Source organism: Nomascus leucogenys, chromosome 1a (genome assembly GCF_006542625.1).
Source record: "Nomascus leucogenys isolate Asia chromosome 1a, Asia_NLE_v1, whole genome shotgun sequence".
Lineage (NCBI taxonomy): Eukaryota > Metazoa > Chordata > Mammalia > Primates > Hylobatidae > Nomascus > Nomascus leucogenys.
Genome location: NC_044381.1, coordinates 105,074,566 through 105,091,880, shown reverse-complemented (window position 1 = coordinate 105,091,880; position 17,315 = coordinate 105,074,566). Strand labels below are relative to the sequence as shown.

The 17,315-nt window shown below is 35.4% G+C and overlaps 1 protein-coding gene across 3 annotated transcripts in view; it reads left to right on the top strand.

Moving 5' to 3' along the window:
* Positions 1-17,315, top strand: part of MDGA2 (MAM domain containing glycosylphosphatidylinositol anchor 2) — an 832,668-nt gene that overhangs the window by 574,184 nt on the left and 241,169 nt on the right. For all 3 annotated transcript variants that reach the window (XM_030813906.1, XM_003263751.4, XM_030813910.1), the window contains one exon: positions 12,176-12,445. In XM_030813906.1, the coding sequence (XP_030669766.1) occupies positions 12,176-12,445 (270 nt within the window). The remainder of the gene's footprint in view (positions 1-12,175; positions 12,446-17,315) is intronic.

Sequence of the window (17,315 nt, the reverse complement as noted above, 5' to 3'; positions counted from 1 at the left end):
GATTTGTGTATGTTGAACCAGCCTTGCAAGTTGAAGCTGACTTGATCGTGGTGGATAAGCTTTCTGATGTGCTGCTGGATTCAGTTTGCCAGTATTTTATTGAGGATATTCACATGGATGTTCATCAGAGATATTGGCCTGCAGTTTCCTTTTTTTATTGTATCTCTGCCAGGTTTTGGTACTAGGATCATGCTGGCCTCATAAAGTGAATTAGGGAGGAGTCCCTCCTTCTCGATTGTTTGGAATAGTTTCAGTAAATCCATCTGGTTGTGGGCCTATTTTATTGTTGTTGTTGGTAGGCTATTTATTACTGCCTCAATTTCAGGCCTTGTTATTGGTCTACTCAGGGATTCAACTTGGGAGGGTGCATGTGTCTAAGAATTTATTCATTTCTTCTAGATTTTCTAGTGTATTTGAATGGAGGTGTTTATAGTACTCTCTGATGGTTGTTTGTATTTCTTTGGGGTCAGTGGATATCCAGAATCTACAAGGAACTTAAGCAAATTTATCAGAGAAAAATATCCCCATTAAAAAGTTAGCAAAGGACATGAACAGACACTTCTCAAAAGAAGATACTTATGCAGCCAAAAAGCATATGAAAAATAACTCAACATCACTGATTACTAGAGAAATGCAAATCAAAACCACAATGAGATACCACCTCATTGCCAGTCAGAATGATGATTATTAAAAAGTCAAGAAGCAACCGATGCTGGTGAGGCTGTGAAGAAATAGGAATGTTTTTACACTGTTGGTGGGAATGTAAATTAGTTCAACCATTGTGGAAAGACAATGTTGTGATTCCTCAAAGACGTGGAACCAGAAATACCATTTGACCCAGCAATCCTATTACTGTGTATATTCCCAAAGGAATATAAATCATTCTATTATAAAGATATATGCACACATATGTTCATTGTAGCACTGTTTACAATAGCAAAGACATGGAATCAACCCAAATGCCCATCAGTGATAGACTGGATAAAGCAAATGTGGTACATATATACCGTGGAATACTATGCAGCCATAAAAAGGAATGAGATGTTCTTTGCAGGGACATGGATGGAGTTTAAAGCCATTATATTCAGCAAACTAATGAGGAACAGAAAACCAAACACTGCATGTTCTTACTTCTAAGTGGGAGCTGCACAATAAGGACCCATGGGCACAGGGAGGAAAACAACACACACTAGAGCCTGTCTTGAGGGGTAGGGGGAGGGAGAGCATCACGATAAATAGCTAATGAATGCCAGGCTTAATACCTAGGTGATGGGTTTGTAGGTGCAGAAAACCACCATGGCACACGTTTACCTGTGTAACAAAGCTGCATGTCCTGCACATGTATCGCAGAACTTAAAATAAAATAATATATTTTTTAAAAAAGCATAAGCAAAAAATTTTCTTATTCTGTCTCCCTTTTTCTCCTCACTCATTCTCTTCTCTCCCCATTTCTTTTATCTTTCTTTCCTTCCCCGCTTTTTTTTAGTGTTGAATAAACTTTGCCATTGTTCTGCATTCCAGGTGCCTCATCTCAGTCCTTTCAACTTAGCCCATTCATTGTTCATATTTCAGGTCCATGATACAGGGTTAGCCTGGGCAGAGAGTAAGAGCATGAGCTCTGCAGTCAGACAATCTACATCCTTGTCAGGCTCTTCCTCGGAGAACTATGTAATTTTTGTGTCTCAAAATCTTCATCTTATTACTAACATCTAGCTGCTCAAGTGTATTACGTCTTATCTTTTTTAATGTGGCATTTTGGGGTGATAGTTGAAGCATATGGAAGGTAGGTTAATATTGTTCTTCGTGACCCCATTTACTGTTCTATATTAGATAGTTGTTTCTCTCTTTTCTTGCTGGCAGATTACGAACTGCTACTGTTGCTCTCCATTTTCATGCCTCAAGAATTCTTTCCATTTTAAATTTCTCCTCATTACCTCTTAGATTCTGAGAATTTAAATCACTGAGCCAATTAAAAAGTTTTGTATGTGTGAGATGTGAACACATCCAGAACAATGGCTTAAAAACCTCTTCCACGGACACTTCAGGATTTAGGCTTTGTAATTATGACTTATGTGGCTCACAAATCCTTTTCAGCTTCTATTTTGGATGGTGAATATTTCTGCAATTCTGACTAGCAAATCGAGTTTGTTTTTACTCTATCCAATTTTTTCATAATATACTAGATGGCATCAATGCTATTCCTTCTTTCTGTTAGAGAGGCAGCACTGATTCTTCTCCTGGCCTAAATATCATCAAATATTCACTCAAACTTGGAAATCATGAACTTTGTTTATTTTGCACTGGAGTTTACCTACAGCCTTTTACATTTATCTTAAGCCAGATTCCCTAGAATAGAATCCCAGCTTCACCTTTCACTAGCTGTGTGACTTAGGGGTTATGAAAATGGTTTCTCAGTTTGGTAAAAAAAATAAAGTAACAATAGTACCTATCTCCTATAATTAAATGAGTTAATATATGCAAGCCTTTTGGAGAATGTCTAGGACCTTTTAAGGGCTGCAATTGTCTCCTTCTAATTACAAACTCCACAAGGGAAGGATTTTGGCCTGTTTTTTTTCTAACATCTCCAATGCCTGGTATGCAATTGGTACTTAATAAATCTATGTTGAATTAGCATTTTTTCTTAAAATAGAACATATGTACATCTCTAAATTTACAATGAGTTTATTTGGTAATAATTGTTGGCCTAGCTAATTAAGCTCCTGATGTGATTTTTAATCTTTGCTATATCACGGAACCAATGTAGACATTTGAGTAGCCAAACACAGATATATCATAGATTAAGAGGCTACATGCACAGATGTTTTCCTAATCGTGATAAAAACTTGCTCTAAGCAATTCTTTAGAAATTATGTAACAGAATTTTCGGCCGGATGCGGTGGCTCATGCGTGTAATCCCAGCACTTTGGGAGGCCGAGGCAGGCGGATCACGAGGTCAGGAGATCGAGACCATGGTGAAACCCCGTCTCTACTAAAAATACAAAAAAAAATTAGCCGGGCGTGGTGGCGGGCGCCTGTAGTCCCAGCTACTCGGGAGGCTGAAGCAGGAGAATGGCGTGAACCCGGGACGCGGAGCTTGCAGTGAGCCGAGATTGCGCCACTGCACTCCAGCCTGGGCGACAGAGCGAGACTCCGTCTCAAAAAAAAAAAAAAAGAAATTATGTAACAGAATTTTCTCACTTTTTAGAAGAGCAAACAGAGGCCCAACAGAGTTAAATTTATTCAACATTATTCTTTAAGATTGGCTATAAATAAATGTTAGCCAAAATTTCTATAAAATAAAGTTACAGAGTCATAAAGGTGTTCAAAATATTACACTGTGATAAAGTGTCCCCAGAATGGATTATGAAAAAGAAAATTAATCTTTTTCAGACAAAATCTTTTTCCCAGTAGGAGAGTACCTTTCCATATGGTAGAAAATGAAAAAGTAAAAACTATAGCTGTGAGATCAACACCAGATGGCCTTAGAGGTGATGTCTTTATCTCGTCTGCTGTTGCTATTTCACACTCAAGAAAAGAGCTTTAAATCTTGACTAATTTGCTAAATCCCCATTAAAGCATGTACATACTAGCCCTTTTGTGAAAAAAGCCACGTAGCCTTTATTTCAGTTTTAGAGTCAATATTCGCCTGAGTTACACGGTTTATTAAAAATAATGTTCAATGGTGTAAATGAACAAATAAGTACAAAGGAGTGCAAACAATACCCTGTATTTATTTTTTTTTTTGAGTGGTGCATTACATTTCAATAGATAAATGCTTTGCCATCTCCTTGTTAGTAATATAAAACATAGGTAAGTTTAAATGGGTAGAACAATGAAAGAGTTTGCAAATTGTCATAACTAGAATTTGTCAATAAATGGCTCATGAAATTCTTATCATCTGTCACACTATTTCACAGTGTTTGTAGGTTTTTTTGATTATTTTATTTTATTTTCTTTAGTTTTTGAGACAAAGTCTCGCTGTCTCCCTAGGCTGGAGTGCAGTGGCACAATCTCGGCTCACTGCAGCCTCCATCTCCCGGCTCCTAACAATTCTCGTGCCTTAGCCTCCCAAGTAGCTGGGACTACAGGTCTGTGCCACCACACCTGGCTAATTTTTGTATTTTTCCTAGAGGCATATTTTTGCCATGTTGGCCAGGTTGGTTTTGAACTCCTGACCTCAAGTGTTACTCCTGCCTCGGCCTCCCAAAGTGTGTGATTACAAGTATGAGCCATCATGCCTGGCCTTTTGATCATTTTAAATTAAGTTTGATGAATACTCAGAGCTTAGGTGGAGTTTTGGTTTAATAATTTTTAAATTCAACTTTCTTTTATTCAGTAAACCTTTATTGAGCACCTATTCTTTGTCAGATATTCTTCTGCGTGCTGGTGGTACAAAGATGAAAAACACTACCCTTTTTACTCTGATGTCCTACTCCTAAATATCTCACAGTGAAAGCATAGGGGCAAATGTTCTAATGAGGGGGTGTTATAAAGAGCTATTCTCACACAAAGAAAGAAGCAACTGAGTTGGTCTGGACAAAAGTTGGAAATTTTGGTGAAGAATTATTATTGTTATTCGAGCATGATAAATTGCCTGACGACTGGTTTAATGAGTGGACAAGCACTGGAAGAGAATTCCAGGCAGAAGAAATAGAAAGTTCATGCTTTGCTGATCTTGTGGTGAAAGTGTCTTTACAATCTAGTACTGTGCTTAAAATTCTGGTGTTTTCCATTAATAACAAGAAAATTTATGGACGACAAATACTTCAGTTGGAAATGCTTAGCTTGGATTTTTCTCTCTATGGGAGATGACCCTCTGGGATACTGTAGCAAGTGAATGCCCAGCTTCCTGTAAACTTGAATGAGACCAAGTTTGCCAGGACCTCACCTGTTGGAAAGAACAGTAAAGGATTGTTAATCAAGGGAAAGGAGATACGTGTAGTGCTAATTTTTTTCTTCACCATACCTCGTCAATGTTTATAAAGACCTTCCAAGCTGCTAGGGATTAGTACTGCAACTATTGGTATAGCTTATACACGGGGATCATCTTTTTTGCTTCATTGACTTTTGCTCACCTTGGAACACAAGTTCTATTTCTCTTGCTTTTCTATTTATATTGTTCAGTGATTAGATTCCAGCATAAGTGTCACTTACTGTATTTTGTAAAGTGTTAGTTTACTGAAGAGTGTACCTTTTGGCAGTTTTCTTTGCTCACTGTGCTCTGATGACATAAACATCCCAGTCAAGCATGATAAATGCATATGGCTTCATAGAACAGGCAGGTGAAGTCAACATACAAAGTCAGTTAAGACAAGGAGAATCATGTGGAGTGTGCTGTTTCTCTTGTTAAGTTGTAAGCTTCTGACTGCAGGGATTCTTTGACTCTTTTGTTCGCTGATACATCACAGCTTACTGTCACAGGGCCTGATACACAGTAGATGCTTTAGAAATACTTATGAATGAATGGATAGGGAACCTATTGTAGTAGGGAGAGCAAGCAACGCCTAAAGGCATTCATTCACTGATAATAACAACGACAACAGACACTGTGCCAGGCAAACAAACCCATCCAGGGAATCTCTCATTTAGGACCCATGGTCATATGAATCACATCTCTTCCTAAAAGTTACGCAATTTTCCGAAAAGGAACAGTTATTCTGCCTTCGCAATCATTTCCATAAATGTCTGTCCTGCGAATATTAAAGTAATCAGAAATGCATGTTGGCTTCAATATTTGTAGCAAAAGTTTACTCCTACATTAAAAACTTTATGAATACAATTTCAGATATTGTTATTTCCTAGAGCATCATTTTAAATAGAATTTCCCAGCATGATACCAATCTTGGGCTTCATGAGAATCAATCAATATGTGAATGATAGTATTTGAATAATAACTCCACATAAATGAGTAGATTATTTTGAGTTTTCGTATCAACTTCTAATGTATTATCTCATCTTTATTTTGTGAAATATTCACTGCTACTTATATTTCAATGAAATACATGTTGAAAATGAATTTCAGTGAAATATATGAAAATACAGTGATATCTTCATTGCAGTGAAGTGACTAGTTCTTCCAAGAGAAATATTTTTCTATTCCTTGAATCTGTAAGCACAGTTTAAGCATGTTTCTCTACGTACAAGCTGGATTTAGTTTCTTTAGCATATGTATATGTTCTATGGTTTAAATAATGTAGAGTCACGGAACAGAAGGAGAAACTTAATTGTGCGTTTTTCCCTCGTCTCTCTTAGATTCATACTGTGCTCTCATTATTTGATTTTTCACCCATATCTTGATTGATAATGGTGCTTTCACTTACCACCTACCCCTTCCTTGTTCTTTCTTTACTCTTTACACATTGTCTCCGTGTAGCCACCCGTTGATCACTGGATTTACATGGAAACGAAGTCATAGCACACACACAGTGGGTGTCTTGCCTTTCCTCCTGTCCTGGCCTGGAGGTTACTGCAGTTTCTTTGGACAGATTGCGTATTTATTCTTCGATCTGAGAACTTACACTGAATGCAGGAATGTGTTCTGCCAGAGCATGAGATGGGAAAGTTAAGGCCCCGAGGATAATTCCCATTAATGAAGGATAGGAGTTGATGGATAAGCACCTGAGCCAGGCTCCTTGTTCTTTAGATAGAGAGCTTTGAGATGACCTTGACTTGGTCTCTCAGAGGGTTCCTAGCAGCAGGGAGCCAAGTTTCCCACAGTGATAACCTGCTCATTAGTGCCCCTTTACTGGCTTTTCTTCCTTCCTTGTTTTGCCCTTTTCTGCGTCTTCAATATGTTTCCTGTGATCCCAGCCCAAATGAACTGCTGTGCCAGGACCTGCTTTTACGGGGATTCAAACTAAGCAGATATTTCCTACCTGAGCATTTTAAAATTGGAGTTTATTCTGTTTATTTATTTACGTATTTATTTATTTAGTGTGTGTGTGTGTGTGTTTGTGTGTGTCTGTGTGTTTCTCCTTCCTCACAATCTTCTCTGTGAATTAGGTTACTTTATAATACTCAGATTATTTCCATTCAAAAAAAAAAGTCTTGAGCTTAAGTTAGAATATCTCTAATTCAAGGCAACTGGCAGGTTTATACAGTTGTTAACTGCTTTATACTAAGTTGCTCAGAGTCTGGATGGAAAGCTGGGTTCCTTTTTCATAATTAAATGCTCCAGATCTACAGAGAGCCAAAGTCTGTAAGAATGTAAAGATGATTAACATTGTATCTTGCTTTCAGATTTTAAAAAGGATGCTGATCTTCATATTTAGCTATTATGTTAGGTAGCGGCAAAAACAAAGTACCTAAGAAGTCAATGACTTCTGCTAAAATAGTATTTTCTTTCTACATAATGTATTATTAGTTAACCCCAAATTAAATATTTGCGTCACACACCCAGAAGACGTCATGAGGAACTGAATCACTACAATTTTTAGTGGGCATGAGCCCCAGTATACATACTTGGGTTTGAAAAATATATATCTGTCTCTACTATTTCATAATTCAGTATTATTTTTTCTTTGAAATCCCTATTCTGCCATAACCGCAGAAAACTTTATCAATTTGGAATTCCCACTTAATTTAAATTCTAGGAGATGCTGTTGTGCCAAGGCCTGGAGCATGAGATCTGAATCCTTTGACAGGCGTATATTTCCTGAGACTTCTGTCATTATTGTTTTGGCACTTCTTAGTGCCAGCTGATCTCTCTGCTCCCTCCATTCCACCATTGTGGGACTGGGTGTTGTTTCCCTGGAACATGGAGTCTTTTCCATGAGACAACTATGTCCTTGTCTGTATACGTAGCCACACTCAGTGACCTCAAATAGGAAGGGACAAACTGGTCTCCTATGACCTTGAATACCCAAATGTTTGGGATTTGGTGTAGGGGTCAAGTGGCCAGTTATTCCTCTCTTGGACACACTGAAGTGTCTGTTTCTCAGTCCGAGAAAACTTTGTTTGCCAGGAGAAGAGGTGCTTATGGGGACATAAAGGAAGAATTCCTTTTTCTCAAAGCTATTTTCTAAAATATACTTTCTATGTTGCAGTTATTGAAATTCTATTAAGAGTTTATGATTTTGGAAAATAGAAACCACAGACTTTTTGTTCCCCTTTCCCTTCCTTTCTTTCCCTTTCTTTCTCTCTTCTCTTATTTTCTTGTCATTCGAATTCGCTATGCCTCTCCAGGACCAATTCTTTCTATCTGTCTGTCTGTCTGTCTGTCTATCGTCCCTCCATTCATCAAGTATTCCCACTGCAGAGCACATCAAGCGTGCTAGAACACTGGCATGCTCATCTTGATGAGGAGCCTCAAATCTCTGTGGCAATGTCTATCATGACCTGTGCCTTCCATTATTACATGTTGGAAGACTACCAGCCTCGTATTCTGACTGGCACCATAGTCATTTTTAAGCACTGCCTACATAGAGAACATTTACAGCTGGTGGTGTAGTTGGAATTATTTTAATGTAATTGGAGCCATGATTTGACACAAACTATAAAACATTTAAAATAATCTATAATTTAGAATATAAATGCTCTGCTTGATCGGAAAGATTCCCTCTTTTTTACTTTATGTATTTCACCTTTTTCATTTTTCATTTTGGTTTGATGAAGATCTCAAATAAATATTTCATACTGTCTCATCCAGTGTTTCCTTATCCCATTTCAGTTTTCATGTTTAATTTTTTATTACTTAACAATGAGAATAAACTAATAATCTATGTCACGTGTTGCTGTGATGAATCAATGGACATTTAGATTCTGTAACTGTTTTAGAACAGTGCACTTTTTTCATGGTAATAAGGGAATTTATGACCTCTATGACCTTCCATGTTTATCCTTGTATAGTAATGAGATAATTCAGTTAACACGTGCTGTAGATGTATGCTAAACACGTACATGTGGCTACGTACACGATTTAGTAAAATGAACTTTATCTTTCTTCATGTCTTGTATACCCACATAAGTGCAGAAGAAGAAGCTTGTAATGGATAGACTGAGGGTGGTTGGGCAGTTTTAGGACATTGTGAAAACATATCACTTACCTACACAAGTGCTAACATAGATACAGTACCTTTTGCCTATGAGCTTTTAAAGGTCCTGGGAAAATGCTGAATCTTGAAAAACAATAGTTTCAATTTCCAAATAAAAATATTATAAAACAATATTAATAATTATTTATTTGAAATATAGAGATATATTTAAATCTGTTTTATTTATATGGTATAGGACTTTCAAAAGTCAAAATGGCCAAGATATTTCTGCGGTATGCAATCAGAATAACTGTGTTCTATAGTGACCACATATTTTATAGTAGTTACTCACTTATTCATTTTCCCATTTACTGCCTCGTGTTACTCATATTTCTTAAGCACCCACTAAGTTCCAAGCACTGGACCAGGCTGTGAGGGTAAATAAATGACAAAAGAAAACACTTTGTGCATCCTTCGTACTAGCTGTTATTCAAAGGGCTTTAGATTGTGCATGTTAAATTATCTAAATACTTCAAGATAGTTACAGTTATTTTCCCCCATTTCAACAATGGGAAATTGAGGCCCTCAACTGAAGACAAAGAACTTGCTCAAGTTCACACAGGTATTAAATGGCAGAGTCAAGACTTGAACCCAGGTACCTTACTCTGGAATGTGTACTCTTACCACTTAACTATCACATTATATAATACTTCAGAGAATGCAATTATGACACATTTCATCTGGCTGAAGAGTCATAGTGGTAGCCTGGCTAATATACAAGGTAATATGAAGAAAAAATTGGCAGGGGTAGCTATGTAAACCTATAAGAAGAGAATGACTAGCCTATAATGTTTTATGTTACTGTTTGTATACCCCCAAATTAGCAAATGATTCACCCAGTATGAAATATTTTCCTTAAAATATTTTAATGGACAGAAATATTTTTATGTTTTTCCTATATCAGTTTTTACTCAACAACATGATTTACACTGAAGCTTGATAAATCCTAATGTCTGCGGTTCTTAAGCAAAGCCTTATAGTTTTAAAAAGTTGATATTTATGAGATAAAAAGTAAAATACTAGAACAAAATGACAATGATTTCAACTTTTTTCTCTTTTTTGAAATTTAAAGCTAGCAAATTTTGGTATTAAAATATATACAAATATTTTTAAAGTCTTGAAATTCTTAGCTGTTTTGTGGTCTATCTGGGCTATTTTTAGTTTCAGGTATAATCAGATAAAATAAGTGCCACTATCAATAAAAGTAACTTGAGCAATACTGTGTTTCCAAGTCAAATTTGGAAGAAAACATTTTTAATAATGTTGTGAAGGTAGTTCTAAAATGTATTATAGTTAGAACAGTGATCTTGTTATATATGCATTATTTTTTGAGCTTTGAAAGTATCTTAAGCTTTTTGTCATTAAATCATATCTAATAGAAAACAACTCATCCTACACAAATCAATTTCAGTGGCAAATATTCCTTGACTTAATATGTCCACAGTCCAAATACATGCTGTTAATGGCCTTTAGGCCTTGGGCCTTTTAATTTGACTAAAATGTGATGTAAAAGAAATTAATCTTTGTTAATATGACATAAATGTGGAGATCTCTATAATTATATTTTAATCAAATACTTTTATATGATTATGCTATTTACTTTAAGTCAGGCTATAAAGATTTTCTTTACCTCTTCATGATGATATATTAATAATTAAGTATAATATCTATTTTCAGAATATTTAATTAGTACTGTCCTCCATCATTTTATCATTAAATAACTCTTTGAGACTTTTTTTCACCAAAATATGGCAACTTTTGCATACTTTTTTTCATGATGTGCATTTCCCAACAGATTTTCAATCATAAATATTTATAATTTCATGTTAACTCTTCAGAAGGGCTAATAGTATGACATTTTAAAAATTCCCATATTATTTAAAGTGATGTTAGAAGACTCAACATGAAACATTGATGTTTAAAAAGGTCACACAGGCACTTCATGTCTTTCCCATAGAACTGTAATGTGGAATTATTTTCTTGCCTTTTCTGGCTTTTTTTTTTTTCAAACAAGGCAGACAATTTTGAACTTCACAAGTAGTCTAGCTTTTATTCTGAGTAAAACACTCCTCAACTCTAAGCTGAAGTTAATATATTAAAAAAAACACACAGTACAATTGAACAGTTTAAATATTTCTGATGTAGATTGATTTCATACAATACAGCCCTAACTTTAAGAAAATATTTCTGAGTGTGTGACCTGAAATGTCATTATAATGTATTTCCCCTGTTTTTATTTAGGGATGCATTATTTAGGCTAGCACGGCAGTGTAAGCAGAAAAAAAAAAGTGCTATATGTGAATAAAGTTTTTGTACAGTTTCTGTTTGGAGTGTTTGATGAAAAGGCTGCACACAGCTTTTTCTACTGAATGAGTGTTTATCTTTGTATTTTTTAACCTAAAAGATTACAAAAGACTTGTTTTCAGTAAGGGGTTGTTATAACCCAAACAGTAGTGGCAAGCATGGTTTGGTGGCTGTTTGAGCTCTCGAATGTTTGTTTCTAAGTTTTAAAGCAATGTTTATAGGAGCTCACTGCCTAGACCTTTGTAAGTGAAGAGGTTAGAGATGAAGTATGGACACTGCATTAGAATTAGGTGGTTTTGTTTTTTTCTTTTGAGAACAAAAATCAGGCTCACTGAATGGTGAAAGCCTGGGTGATCTATGACTTTATCTGTCACTTGATTGTATTCAGATTGCAAAAATTTATCATTTCATCTCAGAATGATCCAAAAAATAAATAACCATCTTCACCATGAAAATACAAGGACTGAATATCTGCAGTATCTGTACTGGGAATGACAAAAACAGAAGCTGATTGTCAGCATTAAAAAAGAAAGGGATATTTTGTTTTAAAACCTTAATCACGCTTATTATTCCAGTTTCAGAACAATAATACAGGAAACATAAATTTTATTTCCCCTTTCTATGTGTAAGATTCTTAATACAGTTCTACGTGTTCATACCATTTAATTAAAATATGAAACCATTAAATCTTGTTTAAATTTGAGTAATACGGTATGATTTTGGCAAAAGAGGACTATATTTCATTTTAATTTTGTGAATGAACCAATATAATGCATGCTGTTGAATTCTGGTTGTAGCATATCTAAATAGGTGCATGTTCTTTTGTTTATGTCTTTTAGCATCACCGTCAATTAAACTCTTGGTGGATGACCCTATAGTTGTAAATCCTGGAGAGGCCATAACATTAGTATGTGTTACGACAGGAGGAGAGCCTGCACCTTCTCTCACCTGGGTCAGGTCCTTTGGGACTCTGCCTGAAAAGACTGTTTTGAATGGAGGAACTTTGACCATACCTGCCATCACCTCAGATGATGCTGGTACTTACAGCTGCATTGCCAATAATAATGTGGGAAACCCTGCGAAAAAGTCCACCAACATCATTGTGAGAGGTAAGTTTGCTGAGAGAATGTTACAACATAGATTCCTAGGGTTAGGCTCTCAGAAAGCAAATAATGGTTGATATAAAATTACCTCCTCAAATATTGCATATATCTATAAAATACAGAGAAAAATCATGTATAAATAATAATGGTGGGTAATTATAAGTGGAACTTAAACAGGTTAAAGATTAATAACAGTGCTTTATATATGCATTGAATAGCTTTCATAACATATTCTTAGTGATACCATCAAATGCTTTTTATAATACGTTGTTAGCTAAAAAAAGATGGAAAGAAAAAATGTGGCATACAGCATAAAACATTCACTGTGTAAAATATACACTGATTGTATAATAGTTTAGGAATTCAGTAAATTTATCAATTTAATAAACTTTTATTGAGCGCCTATTACAATCATGGCTTTAAATTGTGGGGTTATATAGAGATCTAGCAAACATTACCCTGTACTCAGGATTCCACTGTCAGATAGTGAAAATAATATATATCAATAGTCATATGATACAGTGTTCTAAAAGAATAAACAAAAGATATAGAAATTAAAAAATGTATAGCCACTTCTGGCTGAGTTATTAGGGAATATGTAATAACATTTATACTAGGTCTTATAGGTCGAGTAGTGTTTTGACAGATTGAAATTGAGAAAAGACAGAAAAGTCAGAGATAGAAGACGTGTTGCTTATTTGAGGAACTGAAGCAAAATGTAAGTCACGAAGTCCAAGCAGCAACGCTGTTCTAATGTGGCCGTTAGCAGCTAGTATGCTGGCACCACTCAGGCATGCTTTGTCTCCATTTTGGAGGATGGAAAGACGTTCTGAGGCAGATGTACAAAGAGACCATATACTTCTTCATATCTCACTTCACTTGGTATGGTCCTGGGTTGGAAGTGGAGGGTGGACACTGAGGCCTCTGAAGTCAAAATGGACATCCATATGCCGAAGATGACCTTTGGAACATGCAAATGAAAATTACTTATGACGGAAGCAAAACATAATCAAATGTATAGAGATAAACATTTTTGATTTTGTGAATATAGATTGTGGTGCTTTTAGTTATCTGTTGTCATGCAAATTATTAGAAATATGCTATTTGACAAAGGTATACTCTATTCAAAACATTTCAAGGTACAGTGTAAATCAAAACATTATGGTAGTTTAACTGGCAGTATGTTTTATTTTGTTTTGATATATAAAATAATCGTACATGTTATAACATCTGCCACAAAATTGTATACCATACAATATTTATTAATTATAACACGTACGATTATTTTATATATCAAAACAAAATAAAACATACTGTCAGTTAAACTACGATAATGTCGTATGAGATAGAAGATTATTGAAAAAGCTATTCTAAATTGGTTTATACTTTGATTTTTTAAAAACATGTCATTTATTAGCCTACATAAAAAGGCCAATAAAAGCAAAATAAATTGATTAAATTATTCATAATACTTCACACTCAGAACTCGACTTCTAAATTAGTTTTTCTTACAGGGTCATTGATGATCATGCTTTGCTATATGATATTGTTCTTGTGTCATTAAAAGCATTAATAATTCCAAATTATGGAGAAATACTGCCTCTGAGATTTTCTTTTAAGTCAGGTCATGATTACTAATAGCAACCATGATAGACTATTGAATGTAAGAGGCATTCTGATCTCAGAATTGTTAAAATTTAAAAATAAAGATGGATTTTAGAATCAATGAAATGTGCTCTTTATTTCAATTGTTTAACGAACTTGTACTGCACAACTACCATATGCTAAGGACTCAGCAAATGTAAGGAATGCATAAGTGTGACTGCAAAGATCAGTGACCAAACGTCTGCCCTCGAAGGAGTTTATAGTTCTTTATGGAATATAGAAATACAAAGGAATTGTATATGGAAATATATATAAAACAAAGAATTCACAATGGAAGTATCCAACTTTTATTTTTAAAATATTAGTATTGAGAAATTGGGCTCATTTTAAGCCTTGTGTCAGTGAGCAACCGGATTCTGTTCTCTCTCTACCGCATTTTCTTTAAAAAGAAATAGAAAAATTGTATTGTCATCGGTGTTTGTTTTATTTCTACTTTTTGTTTGTTTGCTTTAAAAATACTTGCTTTCCTAAGTAGGCATAAAATAATCTACCAAATCTTGCTGTAATTATTAAAGTATTGAATTATGATGATTAAAGCATTGAAGTATTGAAGTATAATGATTAAAGTGTAGTATTAAAGTACTGTAACATCTATCCTTAAGTGCCATGGATACAATGCAGAATCTTTTATTCCATTAGTTTATCAAGAACAGTAACTTGTTAGAGAAAAATGATGCATTGAAGTTAATTTTCATAATGGGATCATTTGCAACTATATTACAACTGGCAAAATGTCCAGTATAAAATACCTGTGTTGCTTATGCACCCTTTGTAAGGGACTAACCCAGTGAACAACAAACCTGTGCCTAGAGGATGATTCTCTCCTCTCTACCCTACCTAACACGTTTCACCGGTATCCTTACAAAAGAAAGTTTCCAACTTTGACACGAAAGACCTGAAGTAAAGCCTCAAAAATGTATTTCTTCAATCTTATGATTTCTTTTTATGCCTTTAATTTGTCTGATGTGTACATTTGCATAATCATATTGCCAGTGGGACTTAGCAGTGGCATTCACATAATTCATAAAATCAAGTTTGTATATAGTCTTACCAAATATAGAAGTAGCCTTGGTTTTAAAGGTTCCTAGATTAAACTGTGGGGAGAAAAACCACTACAATAATATGAGGCATCTGATTTCTGGTCCACAGAAGTCAAGAAATTCAGTTAAGGAAAACAGTTTTCTTTTTATTACATCAAAGAAATTATTTTCAAGCCTTCTGAATGTGTAGACCTCTGTGAGTCTTAGATTAATTGTGTCATGTATACTGTAGATATAGAAATCTAGGTTTATCTCCCCTCATTCTTCTCTGTAATTAAATCAGGATCCATGGACCAGGTTTCTGAGTAAGCACAAAGATATTTTGTGCATGGAATTCCCATCCTTATTTAAGAATGTCCATGCACAGAATAAGAGTGTGGAGTGCTGATAGAAATAAAATTCAAGAAACATTTCCAAATTCTTTATTCTACGTTTTTAATAATAGAGAATAGTGAAAAGTAAATCATGGAGATAACATTCTATGTAGATAAGAAGTAGGAAACTGAATACAAATCTCACATGGTTTACTACTTTGGGAGAACACTTATTAATGTAGCATCAATGCCTTTTCTTATAGTTTTTTAAGAAATTGCAGTTACTGAGCTACATTTCTCATAAGTTAGGAGAGAAGCAGTTGCCTAATATACCTGAAGGGAATGTTACATTGATTTCCTAGCCACATGTTGTATGCCCTGAGCTCAATGCTTTCCAGACTCTTGTTAGATATGTCAGTTCCATGTAAAGGTCTCTGTTTTCATGATTCATTCTATTTAGAAATGCCTACATGTCTCTTCTGTCATGAATTAAATCACTGTGTTGAACATGTATGGTTCAAAATATCAAGATATTACTGTATTTTAGTGTATAGTGGCCTCTTTGAATGTTCTGTAGTATATTCAAATCACAAACCCACATTTAGTTCAGTGTTTTGGATGCATGGTCCAAAATAGTAATAACTCTAAGCCTGATTTAATGCAAAATTTTCTCCCCTCCCCAACTTGGGTCCACTTTGGGCTGGAGACCTGAAGTAAGAAAGGGAGATGGAGCACAGTTGACTTTTTTGTCTGTTACCTCTCCACCTACCTCTCCACTTAGCCCAACCCCAGCCTGATAGGTATGTTCTGACCACCCTAGCTCAGAGTGAGCTATGAAGATCTTCTCTATTTAAAGCTTTCCCAATTCCTTGGTGAAATGTTAATGGACCCTTATAAAGTTTCTCTACCTAGGCGATATATACATCTATGTAGATCAAAGAGGTGTCCAGTGATGGGCGTTTCCCTGAGTCCATGAATATGCCACATTTCCTGAGCATCTTGTGCTGTGCCCCTACCCCTTTCTGCTGACGGCTTCTCCCTTTCTCCTCTAAGCAGCCAACTAAACAGAGTCCAAGACATGGTCATGTCCCTTCCCTGTGAGACTCTCATCTGTGTGTTGGAAATGCTTACCAATAGACTATGAGAGCACATAAATTTCAGTGGACTACCTCTGTTCTCTTGCCACACAGGTTTTAGTTTCTTCACATATGAGTCAGGCAACATTGGAGGGAAAATATTTCAAAGCTGACAGGTCCCATGGAAAGCTCCTCAGTAGGATTGAGATGAAACACCCAGGCTCTTCTTTCTCCACCTTGGGTTTGGAAGAAGTTGCATCTCACAATTTTCTCTAAAGATATCCTTCTAATTAAATTTGGTTTCTTACTCTTCTTTTACCTTTAATTGTCTATAAAGTCTAAGAATCACCCAGGAAAAGTCTGTTTTATCGTCTAGTTTTACAAAAATGTAGAAGGATTAGAGGAATTTTCAAATTTTCCTACTGCATTCTTGAAGGTGATTTATCAGCCAGTCCTTCTGGTTCTATCTTCAAAATATACTTTTAATTGGATCCTATCTTTCCATGTTCACTGCTACCACACATGTCCAAATCATCGATGTATCACTCCTGGTTGATTAAAATAGTCTTTCTATTGTTATTCTTTCCACTGTAGCCCCTCTTCTAGAAATTCACCTGCTATATTAGATAAAGTAGCCTGGGCTAAGTTAATAAATATGCCCATGCATGTAATTACTCAAAAGAACTTCAGATTTTGTTCATGGAAGAGTACAGAGTGTTTACTAGTTGATAATGCTGCTGAGTGTACTTGCGTGTGTGTGGTGGGGGGGTTGTTCCATGTG